The 21146-nt window shown below is 41.0% G+C and overlaps 1 protein-coding gene across 1 annotated transcript; it reads left to right on the top strand.

Annotated features, from left to right (window-relative positions):
* Positions 1-2320: 2320 nt before the first annotated feature.
* Positions 2321-20214, top strand: LOC308313553 (protein AMN1 homolog). The gene is made up of 7 exons (XM_080760736.1): positions 2321-2385; positions 3967-4099; positions 7439-7565; positions 8409-8623; positions 17841-17894; positions 18248-18359; positions 19294-20214. Exons 1-7 carry the CDS (start codon positions 2360-2362, stop codon positions 19368-19370), a joined length of 744 nt encoding a protein of 247 aa, XP_080616862.1. The 5' UTR covers positions 2321-2359; the 3' UTR covers positions 19371-20214.
* The last annotated feature ends 932 nt before the right edge of the window (positions 20215-21146 follow it).

Raw genomic sequence — 21146 nt, forward strand, 5'->3', positions numbered from 1 at the left:
GGTTGGTACATAAACCATATGGCTGAAAGTAGGCTGTATTGGAATGTTATTGCGTTTGGTTTACCCAAGTACTGTACTTTATTACATATTTTATGTATATATTATTTTACTTTACAGTACTTACCCTTTTTCCCCTGATATTTTTATACTTCTAAACTACATTTATGGGTCAGACTGGCATAGCTGCATGCTAGTTGTTGACAGTGTATCTAAATGTAAAACAGGTAGAATGATTAGGTCAAAAATACATTGAAACAAATACTTCCTAAGTCTTATCATTGCAGGGGTCTTCAACAGGGGGTCTGGGACCTCAGAGTTACTACAGGGAGGCTGCCAAATCTTTGTGTGATAGGATGTTTGAGGGGTGCTATGCATGGCTTTCTGAAATTATGTCCTAGGGGCCGATTCATACTCCTGTTTCGGCGCTGTAGTGCCGAAATGATTTCGGCTCGTCAGAAAATTTCAGTAGCACCGAAGAGCCGACTTTAGGACGGTACCCGCCCCCCCGAACCTCAAATGACGTCAAATTGTAGGCTCTACAGCGCCGAACCGACTTTTATTTCGGCTCTAAAATAGGAGTATGAATCGACCCAAGGTCTGCCAAGTCTATGGACTTCCAATGTTTGTTTAGAGCCTAATATACATTCCATGTCCCCATGCACTCCCCAGCCAAGACTATGGACCTTAATGTTTGTTCATGGTAAATTATGATGTAAATCCTGCCAGCAAAGTCCAAAGACACTCTATGGATTCTATTTTTCTCTTTATTTATTTTTTTACATTTACAACTGTAGATCTGGTTATTTTTCGCAAATCGGTTTGGTGTAGAGCAGGGGTGCCCACACTTCTTTGATTTAAGATCTACTTTTAAAATGACCAGCTCAACAAGATCTACCAACCAATAATGTTTTATAAATATTAATAGCAGCACTCACATGACAAGACAAACACTTGGAATGGGACATTGGGAAAATAAAGACTTCCTCCCATTGTGAATGGAAGTAGGTTTTGGGGTTCTTTAACAGTCACACATTTTTTCTATTTCATATAACGTAATGCTACTGACGTTTGCACAAACACTCATTGCATTGTGGGATCGCCTACTATAGAAGCCGCAAAGGAAGCTGACAGGCTGTTCATGTCAATCAATCAAGTTAACTTAATTCAAGTGGCAGATGCCAAAAATGTTTTGTCATTTTTGTCCCACTATCATGATGGACAGATAGAATACACAAGCTAAGTTCCAAAAAATGTGGATGCCATGCTGGCAGTGCTTGACAATGACAATAGTTGAGTATTTGATCTGGCTGCTATGGTGCAACCGTGCATCTTTCGGACTCATACCCTGCTTTCTGATGGTCATCGATCGCTCTTGAACAATGTTCATTTAATAGTATAAAATGATGACAACCCCATTTGAAGCAGAGCTAATTAGAGCTATTAGCTATTAGCTCTGCTTCACATTTATCTGCTTCCATACTCATGAGTATGGCATGACAAATAGACACATGACATGAGCCCCTCATGGGACAGAAACATGCACTGCACTACTGCATCATTGTATGCTGACATGGTGAATACTTTAATGTTACTGATGTATATTTTGATAGCTTATGCCTCTCAACATATGTCATAATTGTACACATAACACTTCTGCCTATAGGAGGTCACATCCAGGGAAGCCTAAGTGAAGAGGTCATTTAGGATAGCAAGTCACTATGGCCTAGGCCCTAGGGACACTTTAAGATAGTCAGTTTGCACTATGCTGTGTGTGAGTTCATCCTGCTATATAGTGGACATTATGAGGTTTTATCACTCAAGAATGCTTTAAAAATAGACCACCTGTGGTAACTTGTTGACAGAGGCAATAGAGCCTTAAGGGTCAACTGACACACACACACACACACACACACCCACACACACACACACACACACACACACACACACACACACACACACACACACACACACACACACACACACACACACACACACACACAGGGACAATTAAGGTGACACCCACATGTTAGAGATGTATAAGATGGGACAGAAAATCTGAACTTTCTGCTTGGATCTCCTATTCATTTCAACAGCAACTTCAACAAAGGAATTAGGTAAATTAATCCACAGAGCCCTGTAAGAAAAGACACATCATTACACAGGAGGAGGCTCAGGAAAAAGAAAGAAAGAAAGAAACTAAATCTACAGTGGTAGGTCTAGGCTACAATCCACAATATATAGGCTATAGTAGAGGAAGAAGAAACAAACCAAATACAGTAGGTGGCGGTATGCACCTGGTGATCCGCCAATAAACCGAGAGAAGAAGAGTAACCAAACCAAAACAAACAATCCCACCAGAATGATGGTGAAATCTCTTTTGGATATGTGAGTGTTGAAATTCTAACATTTAGGTTGATGTGATATTATAAACAATATTCTATATTATCGTGATCATATATATTTTAACAATATAGGAGACGTATGTTTATTTTATTTTATGAATACATATAATATACATTATTATACATATGAATACATCATTTTAGCTGCTGTCCGGGTTTAAAATTCTTTCAGGTAGGCAATTTGTCTGATATAGATGAGTGGTGGTAACTAATGCCCTACTTTCGTTCACACAAAAGTTCCCAGGGACAATAATGAATGGAGACTAGCTAGTGTTGAATCTCAGCATAGCTTTATTTAGCCCAATACCGATAGCAGTGGTGGGAAAAGTACACATTTTGTGTGTCTGTCCCTGGCTGGCTGGGTCTGTCCGAGCACGAAAGTAGCGTTTGGTTACTTGGTTTTCACATGTTGCGCAGCCTAACACACACACACACACACACACACACACACACAAGAGGGACCCCCACACGGTAACTGTCATTTCTCAACCGTTTCTGACGTGGGGCGGCTCTTCGGAACCGGGCGGCACCCTGAGCGCGTTCCTGTGGGTCTGGAACTTCCGGGGACGCCCACACGGAGTTGCACCACTCCCTTCACACGGGTGTGATTTTTGAGTGGTGCAACCACTCCTATAGACAGCTTTGTGTGTCTACTCTAAGTATAGCTAAGATGCATTCCCGTCATTAATGCGATAATATACCTTTGTTTTCCCATGTTGTCATGTTCACCCGTAGGCCTTATCTCAGTCCAAGGGATTTTGGTAGTGCCTGTTTCTCACACATGTTCTGGTACTGTACATCAGAAGCCGTTTGCCCACTTATTCAGGTAGTATTGGGGAAAGTACAATATATGGAGCCGTGAATTAGATTGACATGTATGATATGAGATGTTCTTCACTGTATTATCACGAGTAAGACGCGCAAACGCGGAAAGCGAACGCAGCTCGTACATATTTGGGTTTTGGACGTATAGCTGCTTTGGTGACTCCTTATATGGTGCCCCTTTTGTGCCCATATATGGAAATGAGTGGACCTGGCCCCTTTTGTGCCCATATATGGAGCTGAGTGATTGCTGCAACACACTCCATATTTGGATAGCGGGACAGACACACACAGACAGACAGACAGACAGACAGACATGATCTGCTAGGTCTCATAGTAAGTGCTCACTGCGTCGCAATCACTGCGTTCGCAATGATTCCCTGTGTACGTAATAATTTGCTTGCCTCCAGGTGCTCTGTTTTCAGTGTTTTGGCATCCTCACTTCACACTACACATCGTGATATGTTGTGAGCTTGTAGATCTGCTATTTTAAAAATAGTTTTATGTAGGCCTATTTGAAACCTGTGAAAAGGGAAATTCTGCATAATGGGTACTTTTACTTTTGTTATACATTTTGATGCCAATTCTTTTGTACTTTTACTCAAGTAAAGTTTGAATTCTGGACTATTAACAAGAGTATTTCTATATTGCAGTATTGTTTATTTTACTTTGTCCATCACTCATTTCACTGTCACTGAATGAGATGTGCAGAATAGGACAGCAGCTTCCTTGTGTGTTGCAGCTGTGCAGACTGTTTGGCTATCTATGCAGACAACTACCTCAGTGACATCAGGACCTTACCTGTGGGCTTGAAGGACAAACTGCTGCATACAATGATTTTCAGAGGGACAGTCACTGACATGAACATCGGTCAGGTAGGATCTACGTATAAGAAAAACTACACTACAATAGGCAAGGGATCTTTAAATAAAACACGGTTAAGTTTGCTAAGTGCTTGTCAACACATGAGGGAGAAAATATGTCAGTCAGGGATCCTGTCATATTTTTATGAGCTGTCTTTGAGTACCCGTTTTATCAATAAGCTTTGGGCTTATCAAGCCAGTTATTTAAACAATCAAGAAATAAATGTAATCATCCATGTTGGCACAAACATGTTGGTCTAAAAGTGTATTGATACCTGCCAAAGAGCGCTTTTAAAGTGACGGTACACATATTATACAGTTAACAGTTTCTTCAATAATATTATCCAAAAGTAAAAAGGTCAATTGCCTTCCGTCTGTTAGAAAAGTACTGTATTTGAAGGCCTTAGTAAAAGATACTCGTTCTGTTCAGAATTCATTTTTTGTCATCTCCTGTACTGTATTTCCGCAAAATAATAATAAATGCTCGATAGTGGACTAGGATAAGAACCCGGCTCGATAAGCCTGATTGATAGGATGCTCGTTATAAATAATAATTAACGAGATCCATCCCTAGTCACAGCAAGTCTCACGTCATGATTAGACCATTATCATCATGACCATTAACGAGATCCATCCCTAGTCACAGCAAGTCTCACGTCATGATTAGATCATTTGGCCACGGACGCTCCATCTGAAAATGTTTTTTAGGTGCAAAGAAGCACCTCAGCTACTGTGAAATCTCAACCAAGGAAACGTAGAATAAACTTTAGGTTTAGTTGGAAAGGAAGCATCACAGCTGGAAAAGAATAATTGCATTGTATCTATCTGATCACAACATACAGGTCCATTTGTGTACATCTATAGTAGAGCTGAAATGTATTAATGAGCAGGTTTTCTGTGCGCTGTACCTACCCTAAGCAAGTGTTTCACAACTTCACAAGATAGGCTAGGGTCTGGGGACCCCTCCGGGTCCTTGAGCGGTTTCCAGGGCATCTACAGCTAAATTATTCATAGTTCAGATTCATATCCAAAATGGATCCTTAAAGGTCTGTAAATCTAAGAGTGTGCAACTGTGCATAATATAAAACTTATGGACACTTAGGATCTATTAGACCACTTTTTTTGAGGTTTGGGTTGTGTAGTTACTTTGCCATGATGCAACTCCAAATGTGGACAAGAAATAAAATAATACTGCTCCAGTGATTAGAAATTGATAATTCAAAATATGCTCCTCATTGACTTATGTAGTATATTAAATATAGATAATGGTGGAGAATATACCATGCAGGTTTCAACAGAACAGATTTGAGAGTACAGGCACATCCCTTTCTTTCCGATTTCATATGGTTTATTCAGATCAGCCGAATCATGACATACAAGGTGGGATGCATCCTCGCAAGTCCCGCTTTGACCACGAGGCACAGTTAATATACCCTTCTTCTCTCTGTGTCAATTGTGTGCATGTACGTGCATGTGTATAGACTTGCATTGGTGTTACTGTGTGTCAGAGCGAGTGTGCGCTCTTAGTTCCTAATGACCCACCCAGATGTTGGTTACCTTCAATGAGATCCTGCTCTCATGCCCTGGGCTGACCCTATTTCGGACATAAGGCTATTATACACCCTACTTTATGGGTCCAACTGCCTTGGTCCCTATCAATAACTCACCTCGCCCAAACTCAGGCCTTTGTTCTAGTGTCCTCCGGCTCTCTGATCGTATAACCAGCAGGCCAGGCAAGGGTGTGAGGAGATCTCCTAATATCAGCTCCTTAGACTCATCCTCTTTTGAGACCATGAGGCTTATACTTTAAACATGGACTATGAAACTACATCTAGCTCACAACTCCTTATATCTCCATGTGAAGTCTATCAATTGTGCAGTACATGTTACTTCATATGACATTGTGTTTGTGGATGCAAATACAAGTATACTATATGTGTATTAGTGAATTGATTATCATAGGACATTCTCTCCAAGGGGGTAGGGCGGTGCATGGTTTAGGGACATCTGAGCTGCATGCCTTGAGGCAGCCCCAAATGCGTTCACTAAGGGTCTCACCCCACATATTTTGGGTAACAAGGGCATCTTTCACTCAGTCTGGCATAGACAAAGGCTCTGTGGCCTTTTACCACTATTCTATATTATATGTGTATTATTGTTAAAGTCTGGGCTCCAATACACTACACTTACATTGTAGCTAAATCAGCTCTCAATGTCACTCTTTTAGTATGTAAACAAACACAAACAAAGTTGATTCAGACAATATAGAGCATCACAAAAACTCATGTGGTTTTATTTTTTCATAAAAATGTTGAGATTCCTGTTGATTTTACTATTTGAAGATCTGGATCCGGATCCACGGATACAGTCCGGGTTTTCTTCCCAATAAAATGGACAAATCAACAGGAAGATAACATTTTTATGAAAAAATACAACCACATGAGTTTTGGTGATGCTCTATAGTCTATATTGTCTGAATCAACATTGTTTGTGTTTGTTTATGTACTAAAATAGTGACTTTGAGAGCTGTTTTAGCTACAATGTAAGATCATGTCAATGAGGAGCATATTTTGAATTATCAATTTCTAATCACTGGAGCAGTTCTTTTTTATTTATTGTCCACATTTGGAGTTGCATCATGGCAAAGTAACTACACAACACAAACCTCAAAAAAAGTGGTCTTACCCTTTACCAATCCCCCGCCGGTGGGGACAGTGGCTGTCCACCTCATGAACAGCTCTCAGCGGGTAAATGGGGCTCCAATATTTTTGATTTTCCCTCCTGGACCCCCCTGGGGTTTAAGAGGTTAAGGTTAAGGTTCCATTTATATAGTCTTATGGGGGTCCTTGGCCTAATGCATACCGGCGATCCTTGGGGAATCCTTAAATAGAGTGAAAACCACTGCCCTAAGCAGCCACCAGTAGGGACATGGCATCATATTATATAATCGGACAAGATAAATATTCTAATAGACAATAACGATACTCAGACGGCCATGGTCTCAAAGTACAAAATAAGTGTATTAAAAAGTCTGTTTGTGAACAGGGCAGAAGCAAAAAGGAGCGTGTGCTCTCATACAGGATGAAAGTACTCTTGTACTCCTCGTTGCTAGGGAGTCGTTTTGGTATACACAGGAAGAAATTCCTTGAAGATTTGAAGATGTGGCCTCTCTAAAATGGTGCGCGCACGCTTTTCCGACACACCGAAGATCCGAAGCGGGGGGACAGGCTTCCTTGGGTTTTAAATCCTTTTAGCAGACATTGTATTGAACTGTACTTTCCTGTGCTTTTTTCTTCAAACTGTTAATAAAGTATTCAATCAAACAATCAATAATTCTTATCTTGTTCTCAGCTGTTGCATCCGGGGATACAGCAGCTGGATCTACGTGGCTGTCAAGTGTCAGATCTTGCCCTACGACAGATCAGCTGCCCACAACTCAAGATGATATTGCTGGCTGGTCGGAGAGTCACTTCAGAAGGTAGCAAACACACATCAAAAGGGGAAACCTCTCTTTGTAGAAGGACTGCAGGACTGTCTGATGCTTATTATGACTGATATATACTTGGTTGTGCATCATGTCGCACACCAAAAAATAGATCTTGATTTTGTTTCTATCTTCGATGGTGTACAGTGGCCACCGCCCAGTGATATGTGAACCGATTGATCAAGTAATTTGAAAGTCCTAGTAGAATGAAGCAAGTGGCGTGCCGGAGAACAGTGATTAGTACTAGTCACCTCATATTGCTCTGATTTATTTTAAGTATATCTGATACTAAGTTCAACTGAGAGGGGGGAGGGAGGAGTGGAGGGACATGCAGCAAACGGTCAAGCCAGCAGTAGTCTTGTGTGGCCAGACTGTTGCCTCCCACATTTTTCAAATAGTCGTTTGCTACACGAGACTAGGTCAGCAGGGAATCAAACCGGGGCTGGGATTGGTTATCAGGCATTAGAGCCCAAACCACTTAGCTATCGGGTTGCCAATTTCCATTTGAACCTTGCTGAACTTATGTATTCTTGTTATCTGACTTAATTTCCCTGACTTTTTCCTCCCTCTTTTCTTCAAACGGCAAACTTTACTTGACTTCTATGGAAAATGCTTAAACTGTTGCTCCGTACTGATAAAGAGCTGCACATTTGTTTTGTGACTACATTCTATTCTGTCAAGGTTGTGCAGTAAAGACTCCCCTGACCATCCGAGTCTGTTTTATATCCTGTCTTCCACACTTTGCTTAAAGCAGTTGTATCTCATGCATTCTCACCCATAAGGGGAGGGGGAGAGCAGTTTCAGTTATAGTACTCTTTCTCTACTCCCTGTTGGTAGGAGTGATGTCCTTGGCCTCATCCTGCCCCTGCCTGCAAGTAGTGGATCTGGGAGAATGTGACCAAGTAACAAATGAGGGAGTAGCAGCTCTGGCCCACAGCTGCAGAGATCTGGAAGTAGTTTCTCTTAGGAGCTGCTCCACTGTAGGAGACACAGCTCTGCTGGCACTTGCAGACAACTGCAGGCTCCACACAGCCCACCTCTCTGGAACACAGGTACCCTTAATGCCTCCCAAAGACACATTCAAGACTTTAACAGTCTTCTGTTTTCTTTTGTTTTGACCACTGGAAGTCATACAGCATCACAATGACCCTGAAGAAGGCAACCTGCTGGCCGAAACGTTGGTTTAATAAAGTTTCTAGCATCGTGACTGTAGTCACAGCTGCGGTCAACACCTCCCCACTACTGGTGTGCGCTCCTACCTTTTTGTTTGTTCCAATACAGCTGAGCATACATAATCATAACAACTTGGTGGGAATTTTCTGATATTTTGAAAAGCATTTTAAAATAGTCAAAATAGGGCGCCGCCGCACAAGATAGGGCCCTGGATTATTATAATATACACATTCAGTATATGCAACAAAATTCTTGGAAAGTCATAACAAAATTACATGGACTAAATAATCATAAGATGTCAACTATGGACACCGTCTCCGAAACTTTTCAAAATAAATTGTCTGAACCATCTGCTGTAATTGATCGAATAATGTGTGCTGTGGTTGTATTGTTTTGTCTCCCAGGTTGTTGAAGGTGGTGTTGCCATGTTTTAATTATAATTGCATTGAAAAGAACAATAACTATGCAAAATGGCCTAAAATAGGGTATGAATGGACTTTTTGTATTGTTTCAATTGCTACAAATAAGATCAGGTCAAGTTTGAATACATTCAATTTTATGAATGCATTCGAGGAGAGATGGAGAAACAAAGTAAACATCAGTAGCAGACATGTAAGCTGTCCTTGAGAAAAGAACAGAACACACTGTTCAGACAATGAGATCAAGGTTTTGGGGAATGGAACACTGCGTTAAACCGCTACCACCCCTTATCAACTGAAGATTACAGCGTCCTCTCAATGTATCTACATGTAGCATTGTGGTCCTCTGTTACACCTTGTTTGACCTCCTGTTTCATGCCTTGTCTTCAAAGCTTAGTGAATGAGTTAGATTTGAAAGCAATTCACCAGAGTGGATGGTCAACATAGGGTTCGACTACTTATTCCAGCACATTGTCCCTTGGTTTGCAATTAAGAATTTAGACATTCACTCAGCAGACCCCCCCCCCCGAACAGCTCTGATGGAGTGTAGGCTAATGATGTGGAGGACGTCAGAAGCTGGTTCAGTGCTCTCCATCGCTAAATTGGGCTGTTAGATACATGACGCATAGGAAGCAGTTAGAGCTGCATGCGTTCAGCGTCACCCTGGTGCGCTACGAGCTTGTAGGTCTGCTATTTTTGAAAAATCGTGAAAATATTTTTTTCAGAAAACAAAAAAAGGATTTAGATTTTTTTTTTAATTTTACGTCAGGCCTAAATGGGTTAAGGGGTGGTGGGGGAACTAGCAGACCTGGTTTTATACCCATTTCAGGATGTGGAATTCAATGACTAGCAGGAACCATAAGGCCATGAGTCTGATAGACATATGAACTGTTGACAACTATTAATGTTGAGAGCTGATTCTTGTATTTCCACAATTTTCCAGTATGACATCACATACTGATGCTTTGGCCTTTATGGCTCCTATAAATGCTGTGTCCAGTGAGGAAACTCACTTGCTTTGCTACAACGTATGAACGTTGTAATTAGCCACTGCAGTTCACTTGAAATACAGTAAATTAGCATCCCGGAAGGGTCCTGGTCTCTGTCTGCTTTGCTTTGAAAACCACTTGCTATCTGACCCGAGAGCACTATCACAATGTTACACCCTCTTTCTACCCTCTGACCCCAAGTCACTATTGGCAAACATTCACTTTTATACAGAACAATACATGTCATAACCTTTGCTCAGGTTCTGCTGTTACAGCAGGTCAAAGATTGTGGTGACAAGATAGTAGATCGGGTGCGAGATAAGTGTCTTCCTGTAATTTACTACCTGTAATTTAACACAATTGAAAGCAGTCTCAGTTAAACCCAGACAGTGTCTCGGCCGCTGAAATCCTTTAACTTTAAGAAGTTAAAGGATAAACTTAAGTCTGATCAAGATGTACCGTGCATGTTCACAGTTCATGTATACTTTACATTACTTAGACTTTCTACTTTCTACTTTCATTCTTCTAACATTTAATTTTTTAACAAAATAGCCAATTTTACATTGAGGTATACAGAATGTCCCTAGTGCCCACATCCTGTTACCGTTTAATCAATGCTTACAGGAATGCATATGGCATTGATATGGCTTGTTAATAGAGAACCATTGTTGAGGCTTTTTCAGATCATCTAATACTAGAAAACGATGAGAAATAAACTAAATAACATGAAATAAATCAGCCCTATGGTTGCACCACTCAAAAACATAGACACAGAGGGGTACGGTGGCACAGTTGGTAGTGCTGTCGCCTCACAGCTAGAAGGTCCTGGGTTCGATTCCCGCTCGGGGCACTGTGGGTGCTGGCGGCGTGTTTCCTCCTCCGCGTCATCAGTGCCCATACCCGAAGGCGGGGTTGGCGAAGGGGCCTTTCTGTGTGGAGTTTGCATGTTCTCCCCGTGTCCCCTAGGGTAGGTACCCTCACAAAAACATGCAGTAATCCTGGTCTCTAAACTGCCTCCCCCTGGCCGGCCGGGGCGCCTGATAAAGGGGAAAGGAACTGGTTGGAATAACGTGTTCCTTCCACGCGCTACGTCCAACCAGAGAAACTCCCCCCTGTCAGGTGTAAAGGAGCAACTTGGACACTCAAGCATGAAGGAAGCATGAGTTAAGTCCGTTGCTCTCCCCAGGTTGGCGGAGGGTGTGTAGAGCCCAGGATCACAGTAGATGATTGACACAGGGGTGAAAAATGGGTTACAAAATCGTGGGATAAAAAAAAAAAAACATAGACACGGACATCATTATATTGTGCTCAGAAAATATCCCGGGGGAGGGGGAGGTGCTAAGAGGAGAGAGAGAGAAAATGAAAATCCTTCTTATGAACAGTCTTGCCTAGCACTAAAGACGGCCTTCGTTGAACAATAATGCCCTTAGTTTAGGAACTACAGCAAGAGGCCTAAAAATGGTCGATCTCTGTACTCTGTAAAATAAAGAAAGAACTAGATAAAGTGCCCCTCGGGGCACAGGTCTCCACCAGGGCAGGTCAGGTTGTGGCCTCCTGGTGGCGCTATAATACGCCAATGTGAAAAGGGTGCCATTTCTTCTTACGCCTTGGATGGCAATTGGATGATTTGAGGCATTTTGTTCCAAAAATGTGTTTTGAAAAAATCCACCTGTTGGTGGCGCTATAACAGGCCAATGTGAAAAGGGTGGGATATATTCCTCAGCTTATTAGGAAAGTCTGTGAAAGATTTCATGTAAATTGTATGAGTTCATGATTTGAGGCTTTTTTGTTCAAAACGGGCTTTGGCTGATGAATGAATATCAACATCCTAATACAGGGGGGTCTAATTATGACAGGCAAACTTTGTTTGAAATAGACACTCATTGATTGATTGATTTATTAACAGTTTGCAGAATTACAGTACATTTCAAGCACAAACTCAATACAAAGACTGTTAACTGTGAGTGGACGACCCAATTAAGCATTACACTTGTTTACAAGAGGGTCCACCATGTTCAATTCATCAAAACATTTAGAGACGTACAAATAGACATTTCCATAATATTATAGTCAAAGAACAGAACAGGAATTCATTAGCCTGATTGTCAGACTCAGAGCTTCCAGCTTCCAGGCCTCTGCCCACGGGCTGTGGACCTGGCCCCTGCCCATTGTCCAATGTCCATATATGGAGCTGGCCTGTTCTGACATCACACCACTCCATATTTGGGCATGCCTGACACAGAACTCCATATGCTGGCCTGTTCTGACATCCCAACACTCCATATTTGTCGGACCCACAGTTGTCCAGAACCCCAAGAAGGCCTCTGCCCGGGCTCTGGACAGGACCCCTGCCCAGTGTCCATATATGGAGCTGGCCTGTTCTGACATCATTCTGACGTCTGCATAGACTCCATATTTGGGCATGCCTGACAAAGAACTCCATATATGGGCATAAAAGGGACACAGACATAATACAGTATCTGGGTGCATGGGCCATGCATTTCCAACTAGCATCGTTCCAAGTAGGCCAGTGCCCAACGGGCACCACTGTAGAGGCTCCAACGGGCACCGCTCTAGTAATATAAAAAAATAATATATTGAAACTGTACAAACTTAACTGAACCTAGCATCTGTCAACATTAAATTACATTTTACCTTTGCATAAGACTTTGCATATAAGACTGCATGAGCAAGTTATGTGTTGAGGTTGGATATACAGAGTTGGTAAGACCAGAAAGACGCGCAAACGCGGGAAGCGAACGAGACCCTGCAGATCATGTCTGTCTGTCTGTCTGTCTGTCTGTCTGTGTGTCTGTCCCGCTGTTACTGTATATGTGGACCTGGCCCCTTTTGTGCCCATATATGGAGCTGAGTGGACCTGGCCCCTTTTGTGCCCATATATGGAGCTGAGTGATTGCTGATGCAACACACTCCATATTTGGATAGCGGGACAGACAGACAGACATGATCTGCTAGGTCTCATTGCGAACGCAGTGAGCACTTACTATGAGACCTAGCAGATCATGTCTGTGTGTGTGTCTGTCTGTCTGTCTGTCCGTGTGTCTGTCCCGCTATCCAAATATGGAGTGTGTTGCATCAGCAATCACTCAGCTCCATATATGGGCACAAAAGGGGCCAGGTACCCCAGCTCCATATATGGGCACAAAAGGGGCCAGTGATTTGTTTGTTGTGGACCTGGCCCCTTTTGTGCCCATATATGGAGCTGAGCGTTCGCTTCCCGCGTTCGCGTGTCTTACTCGTAGTAAGTGCTCACTGCGTTCGCAACAAGGAGTGGTCTGGAGAGAGAATGCTGTTTGGTCACTGTACCTCACAGGCATCACAGCCCCCAAAAATGTGACAACAAGCTTAACCTTGCCTTGTTTAACATCAGGTCACTAACAAATAAGTCCTCCTCTGTAAATGATATAATCTGTAAAGAGAAGCTAGATATAATCTTTCTAACAGAGACATGGCTTGGCTCGGATGGAGCTGTTCTCCTAGCGCCAGCCTGTCCCGCAAACTACAGTTTCATTCACTCTTTTCGTAAGGCTAAGAAAGGAGGTGGACTGGCAATAATTTTTTCAGACACGTTAAAATTCAAGGCTCTGACCCTTGGCAGCTTTACATCCTTTGAATACCAGGCCACTACACTACTTGGTCAACCCTCTATGCCAATGATTAGCATTTATCGCCCGCCAAAATGCAGTAAAGCAATATTTCTAACAGAAATATCAGAACTTTTATCTATCTGCTCCACTAACTATGACAGAACTCTTATCTCAGGTGATCTTAATCTTCACCTGGATGATACTACAGATGCTGTGGCTATGGGCTTCTTAGAGTTATTGCACTCCTTTGAGTTTATCCAACATGTTGTTGGGCCTACACATAAACATGGGCACACTCTGGACCTGGTGATTTCTAGAGGGCTGAACATCACTGTGGAAAGGACTATTGAAAGGCCTGAGCTATCAGACCACTATTTGCTGTGTTTTAATATGACTGTCTCTGATCTAGAGAAAAACATCACGGAATATACCATAAAAAAGCGTTTTTTTAGCTCTTCTGCAGCCGACGAGTTCTCTCGTCATCTGGGGCCCCCCCTGCCCGATACCCCCCCAGTAAATGATATGGTTCAAATTTTTAATCTTAAACTAGAGTCAGCTCTTGATATAGTGGCTCCTTTGAAAACAAAAAAGAAACATAACACCAGAATAACACCCTGGATAAATGAGCATACACGCTCACTGAAGCAAGAATGTCGTAGAGCTGAGCGAGCGTGGAGAAAAAACAAACTCACCATCCACCTAGAGATTCTTAAAAAGTCAACAGTCGCCTATAACAAAGCCTTGCGTCTAGCAAGGCAGGCATATTTCTCTGGCATTATTAATGAGAACAAGAAAAATGCCAGAGTCCTATTCTCTACCATTGAACGACTTTTAAACCCCCCCCAGTCCTACAAGCAGTCATTCCCGGCCTCTAAAGCTAAGTGTAATGAGTTTGCATGCTTTTTTGATAACAAAATCTTTAACATTAGAGCTGATATTATGAATGGTGCTGCTGCTAGCGCAAACCCTCAAACAGCAGCTAATGGTCCCAGAGTAGATCTCTCCAGGGGGAGCCTATTAACGTTCTGCGCAATTGATGAAGATGAACTCCGCAAAACCATATCACAGATGACATCATCCTCCTGTTCATTGGATAAAATTCCCACCACCTTTCTCAAAGAGGTCTTGGACAGTGTGATTGGAGATATCCTAAAAATTGTAAACAGCTCTCTACAATCAGGTGTCTTCCCAGACTCACTGAAGACTGCTGTAGTTAGGCCCCTACTCAAGAAACACAATCTTGATCCCTCTGTTTTGGGTAACTATCGACCCATTTCAAATCTACCCTTTCTGGGCAAGGTTTTAGAAAAATGCATCTTTCATCAATTGGATGTGTTTCTACAGAACAATAATGTGCACAACAAATTCCAATCTGGCTTTAGGAAAGGTCACAGCACAGAAACAGCACTTGTAAAAGTAATTAATGATCTTAGGGTGTCTGCTGACAAGAAACATGTATCTGTTCTCCTACTCCTAGATCTAACGGCTGCATTTGACACGATTGATCATTCAATTTTAATACAGCGTCTGGAACACTGGATAGGCCTGTCTGGTACGGCCCTGTCCTGGTTTTCCTCCTACCTATCAAACAGAAGTTACTTTGTCAATCTAGCCGAGTTTGACTCAGACAAACACGACATCAGCTCTGGTATTCCACAGGGCTCGATTCTTGGCCCTCTGCTTTTCTCCTTGTACATACTGCCATTGGGCGAACTCATTACCAACCACGGAGTCAATTTTCATTTCTATGCTGATGATACCCAACTTTATCTTTCTGTGGCTCCAGATGATCCCTGTGCTTTAGACCCGCTGTTGACCTGTCTGTCTAGCATCAAATGTTGGATGAGTGAGAACTTTCTCAAGCTAAACGAGGATAAGACAGAAGTTCTCATAATCGGTTCTAGTGAGCAGAAAGAATCAATAATAAGCAGACTTGGTAACCTGACTGTAGAAAGTAACAGTAAAGTAAAGAACCTGGGGGTTATTATTGATTCTGAATTGAATTTCAATTCACACATTAATCATGTTACCAAGATTGCCTTTTTTCACCTTAGAAATATTGCACGAATCAGAGCCTATTTGTCCTTGGACGATGCAAAAACGCTAATCCACGCCTTTGTTTTTTCTCGGCTTGACTACTGCAATGCACTCTTTTCAGGACTGCCTAAGAAAACAACTGACAGACTACAACTTGTCCAAAATGCAGCAGCCAGAGTTTTAACTAGAACTAAGATGAGAGAACATATTACTCCAGTTTTGGCATCACTGCACTGGCTTCCGGTTGTTTTTAGGATTGATTTTAAAATTCTTTTACTTGTCTATAAAGCTCTCAATGGTCTCGCACCTTCCTACCTACATGACTGCCTGCCTAAATATGTCCCAAACCGCCCCCTAAGGTCTTCCACCGCCGGCCTGCTCGCTTTGCCAAAAAAAATGGCAACTAAAAAACACGGGGAAGCAGCTTTTTGCTTCTACGGGCCGTCGGTATGGAACAAGCTCCCACTGTACCTTCGTCAGGCAGCCTCTGTAGACATTTTTAAAGCTCAGCTCAAGACCCACTTCTACAACATTGCTTTTAATTGATCTTTTATTTTTTGTTATTCATGTCCTCACTGCATTACTGCTTGTTTTTAATGTTGTTGCCATGCTTTTCTTTTATCCTCCATTTCTCTGTAAAGCACTTTGAGCTGCATTTCATGTCATGAAAGGTGCTATACAAATAAAGTTTTATTATTATTATTATTATTATTATTATTATTATTATTATTATTATATTATATTATGGTAGAGTCATACTGTAGCGTATAGCCTATGAAGGGGACTGTAATCATCTGTATTACGGTATTCTTTTTAATTATTTTTTTAAGGTGATACAGAGGTACTGTTTGGACAGTTCTGTTTTTCACCAACAAGTGTCGCTTTTGCTTCAGTTTTACAGAATGACACAAATCCACAAAATTGCAAGCTGGATCAATTCCAGTGGTTACTTGTTGCGAACGCATTGAGCACTTACTATGAGACCTAGCAGATCATGTCTGTCTGTCTGTCTGTCCGTGTGTCTGTCCCGCTATCCAAATATGGAGTGTGTTGCATCAGCAATCACTCAGCTCCATATATGGGCACAAAAGGGGCCAGGTCCACTCAGCTCCATATATGGGCACAAAAGGGGCACCATATAAGGAGTCCCCAAAGCAGCTATACGTCCAAAACCCAAATATGTACGAGCTGAGTTCGCTTCCCGCGTTTGCGCGTCTTACTCGTTTTTATGGATACTGGCATAAAGATTTATGAAATGATTAATTTTTTTCCTCTTTTAATCTGTGATTGCAGTTTCAGCCGTGGATGAATACAGAATAAATTGCAGATTTAAAGTTTAATTTATCCATGCATAAAGTTACAGAAAATAGATGTGTGGTCTAGACACTTAGCACGTCGGTGGCCCAGGGGACCGTTATCTCATAGTTCACCTATGTTTCTCCGGGGTTATAATTTCAAGGAAACAGTCAACTATTAGACTCAACTATTGTAAAATGTCTTTCTTGAGTGTGAGTGAGAGTGAGTGTGTGAGTGAGTGCGTGTGATGAGACTCTGGACATGACAATGTCCGCTTTCCCATATTCCATCCCGATTGGCTAAGAATGCCTTCCAAAATTTGCAGGATTGGTCCATTTTGAACAAAATGCCTCAAATCAACACAGCATGTGATTTCCGTAACATTATTCACACACATTCCACTAGGCAGAGGAAGAAGTGCCACAAAATTCAAATCAGCCTCATGGTGGCGATAGTTATAGGTTTTCACCTATAACTATCTATGTACAACTTTGTATGCAAACTTCTAAACATTATGTACGGTATACACTGAACCTTTTATATTACTCCTACATATTTTCTCCAAACATCACAAATGCTATTATCCTGGACTGGTGGAGACCTGTGCCCAGAGGGGCACTTTTTCTAGTTTGTTCTTAATTACCTCAGTTACTAGTGATAATTTTGTCATATTATTATGAGATATATGGTTGGTGATAGAACCACACCACCAGCACATAATTACTGGACTCTTCTTCTTGTTTGTAGATTACAGACAAGGGCATCACTGGACTTGTTGGGCGTTGCTCCAATACTTTGCATGTAAGTATACTAGAGACTTAAATATACCATTAAGTGAACTGTGTTTAACTGTTTAGACCTTTTAACCACTGTCTTAAAAGCTATATATACAGTACATCTCATTGTTCGCCCCAGAATAGAGACACTAGGATTGTGGTGAAGTCCTGATTTATATGTCCTACAATAGAAAAGTTGTACTTGTGTTTGATTGCCCCCCCCCCCCTCCCCCCATCAAACACAAGTGTTTGGTCAAACTACGTATGTGACTTCCATTGGAAAAGCATTGAGGCGGCCTTGAAACACGGACAAAACAGAGCATGTTCGTTGTGTGTGAATGAGGCCCAAGACAACATTGTGATTGGATGTAATTGTAGGAACTACAGGTGGCTAGATGTCCTAACTTGACTGATGAGACTGTGAGAAGTGTTTTCACAAACTGCCCCCACCTCAGGAGATTTGTCTTTAATGACTGTCCTCAAATCACAGGTAAGCTTGACAACATCTTTAGCCCTAGAACACTAAACACGGGTGATCTTCTCCCGGATGATTATATTTTTGTAATTTTCATAATGTTGCTGATGTCTGAGGTGGGTGGTCTACCCCTTAGACTAGAGTATATACTCTACCCGTGTTTAGTGATGGTGTAACAAATAATGTTTAGTGTTCTAGGGTTAACTGTTTACAGAGTTTCAGTTAGAAACCATACTGTTACAAAACATTACAAGCTACAGTGTATATTGTTAGGCAGTATGACAGTAGAGCTGCAACTATCGTTCATTTCCTTAGCGTTTATTGATTCTATTGATGAAGTGTGTATTATTTATGTGCCTATATATTATTTTTTAATGGTAACAAATTTATGCAAAAATAATTCAAATTTATTTTTCATAATGAACTAAATTGATGTCTGATTACCCTATTAGGCCCTGAAATATACTTTGTCGCACAACGGAATTGCACAAAAATAGATAAAATAACCAATAATAACCTATATACAATGTGATGCGTGTGTTGTGAGCTTGTAGTTTGCTGTTTTTGAATTATCTTTTTCATAAAATCAATTTTGTTTTAATAATGGATTTTTTGTTAAATTACGATAGCTCTGGATGAGTTCTGAACACTCTGAACACTTCCTCCAGCCAGAACATATCCTGGCTATAAATTCTGCTTCACATTTTTAAACATTTGGACATATAACCTTGATTTAACTTGTAACATAATTGATATACTAAAGTCGGAGACACAAAGTCCTCCTCTAGAAATACCAGATCAATGAGGAAAAATGTTAAACGTTTCCAATATGTTTTTGGAAGTCATGCGATGATGTCATCTATTCATGCTTGTAGAGCTTGGAACATAAACTTGTATTAGTCACACTGTTATCGCTATGAAACTAAGACCATTTTTTTGCACCTCACAGAGCAGTGTTGGCCATCCTCCATGCAAAACTTTGTTGGCCAAGGCAAGGTTGGAGATGTAACATGGACCATATACTGAAAGTGCTTATGAGAAGAATGGCAGTTCACCAATTTGGGCCATTGTACTGAACAGTGTTCCGAGGGCAAATAAATGTGACTTCAAAACATTTAACAGATTAAGTAGCTAATCTATTGAGTTGTTGTTGGTACTATTTTCAAATGTTGCTGCCAATCTGACGGAAAACTATCAGATCTATTCTCCTGCCTTCCCCCATTTACGTCTCAACTCCGCAAATACTGTAAGTCCTTCTGTAAACCAAACGGAAATTACAAACAAGATGTAGCCACAGACTCTGTAGCATTTGAAGATTTTGTAAGAGTTGTTTGCGAAGACTATAGCCGTTATCTACAGTATTGATACATGGTCTTCATGTCACTGTGATAAGGCAATGTCAGAGAGTGGTTGAATGTTGATTGTTGAAAGAATTATTACAGAGCGAGAAACTGACAAACATTCCTGAGACCATACAGTGCAAGGGTTACGGTAGCACAATAAAGGCAGAGGGGTGTAAAGTGCTAAATACTTAAATGTTTACGTCCATGTAAGTGTAATTATAGTCCAAGATCTATTTTGTGCTTTATGGCTATATTATTGATGTTCCTTTCCATCCCTCCACCTCCCCCTTTCAAGAGGCTGTTCTTAAGTGTCTGTGTTTATAGTGCCTTTAATGCACTGTAAATTAAACACTCTTGTAGTTAATATTTTGAAATAGAACAAATGTTGTTTTATTTGTAAAATATTCTGCTAATTTAAAAAGATGATTTTGGTGCATGCCATTAGACAGTTTGAAGCATAAATCTCACTCTAATGGAGCATGACTGCCCCCTGGTGTCTTGTTAATAAACTACAATGTGATAACTTTTATACCGGTATGTCTCATTTGTCTGTTAAAGGGTGGATGAGGTATCCACCCTTTAAGCATCTGAACAATCAACACACATGTAGTATTAATTGGCCAATATATAATTTGAAAAAAGGACAAATAACATAAATAAAATTAACGCAGTTATTGCGACTAGGTCGCATTTACTATGAAAACGTGCATTTCCCGTCAGTTGGTTGGTTGGTCCATCACCCCTCATTGGTCATTATTAGTTTATCATTATTTGGCTTTATTATCAGCTTAAAGGAGAATTCCATGCTAGAATGCTTTCTTACCTTTCTTTGTAGTTGTTATGTCCCCACCAAAGAGGTCCAGGTGTTTTTTTGTGCAAAAACTCCTTATTGGCTATTTTCCCTACCACAATCCCTCAATGAATTGCATTGCATTGAATGGGAATTGAATGGGGCTATGGGGTGTTATGCTAATTCGCTTATTTCCATCGAAAGAAGTAGTAAAGTGTGCGGCTTGGGATATTATTTACATTATGAAGAGAGGATATATACAAAGAAATTATAATTTTGAGCAATGGAAATAAGCGAATTAGCACAACACCCCATAGCCCCATTCAATTCCCATTCAATTCAATGCAATTCATTTAGGGCTTATGGTAGGGGAAATAGCCAATAAGGAGCTTTTGCACAAAATAACACCTGGACCTCTTTGGTGGGGACGTAACAACTACAAAGAAAGGTAAGAAAGCCTTTTAGTATGGAATTCTCCTTTAATGATATTTGGATTGATGATGTACAGTATGTACTACATGACCTTGTGGCACCCAAAATAACTGGTTATTGATGTTTACTTATTTGTGATGTATATGTTGTATGAAAACCACAAAGGCCAGTTACTAAGAAGTCAAATTCAGAAGTTCCACAGAAAGTGGAAGTGAAAAGTGGAAGTGAAAATCTCAA

The sequence above is a fragment of the Protomyctophum bolini genome, assembly GCF_963924005.1.
Source record: "Protomyctophum bolini genome assembly, chromosome: 4".
Taxonomy (NCBI): domain Eukaryota; kingdom Metazoa; phylum Chordata; class Actinopteri; order Myctophiformes; family Myctophidae; genus Protomyctophum; species Protomyctophum bolini.

What these genes read in the sequence shown, in the direction of transcription:
- LOC308313553 (XM_080760736.1), top strand. Translation starts at nt 2,360, where the DNA reads ATGATGGTGAAATCTCTTTTGGATAT. An exon ending in CCCACCTCTCTGGAACACAG is followed by an intron (nt 8,624 to 17,840) that starts GTACCCTTAATG and finishes TCTTGTTTGTAG; the next exon opens with ATTACAGACAAGGGCATCAC. An exon ending in TGACTGTCCTCAAATCACAG is followed by an intron (nt 18,360 to 19,293) that starts GTAAGCTTGACA and finishes TGCACCTCACAG; the next exon opens with AGCAGTGTTGGCCATCCTCC.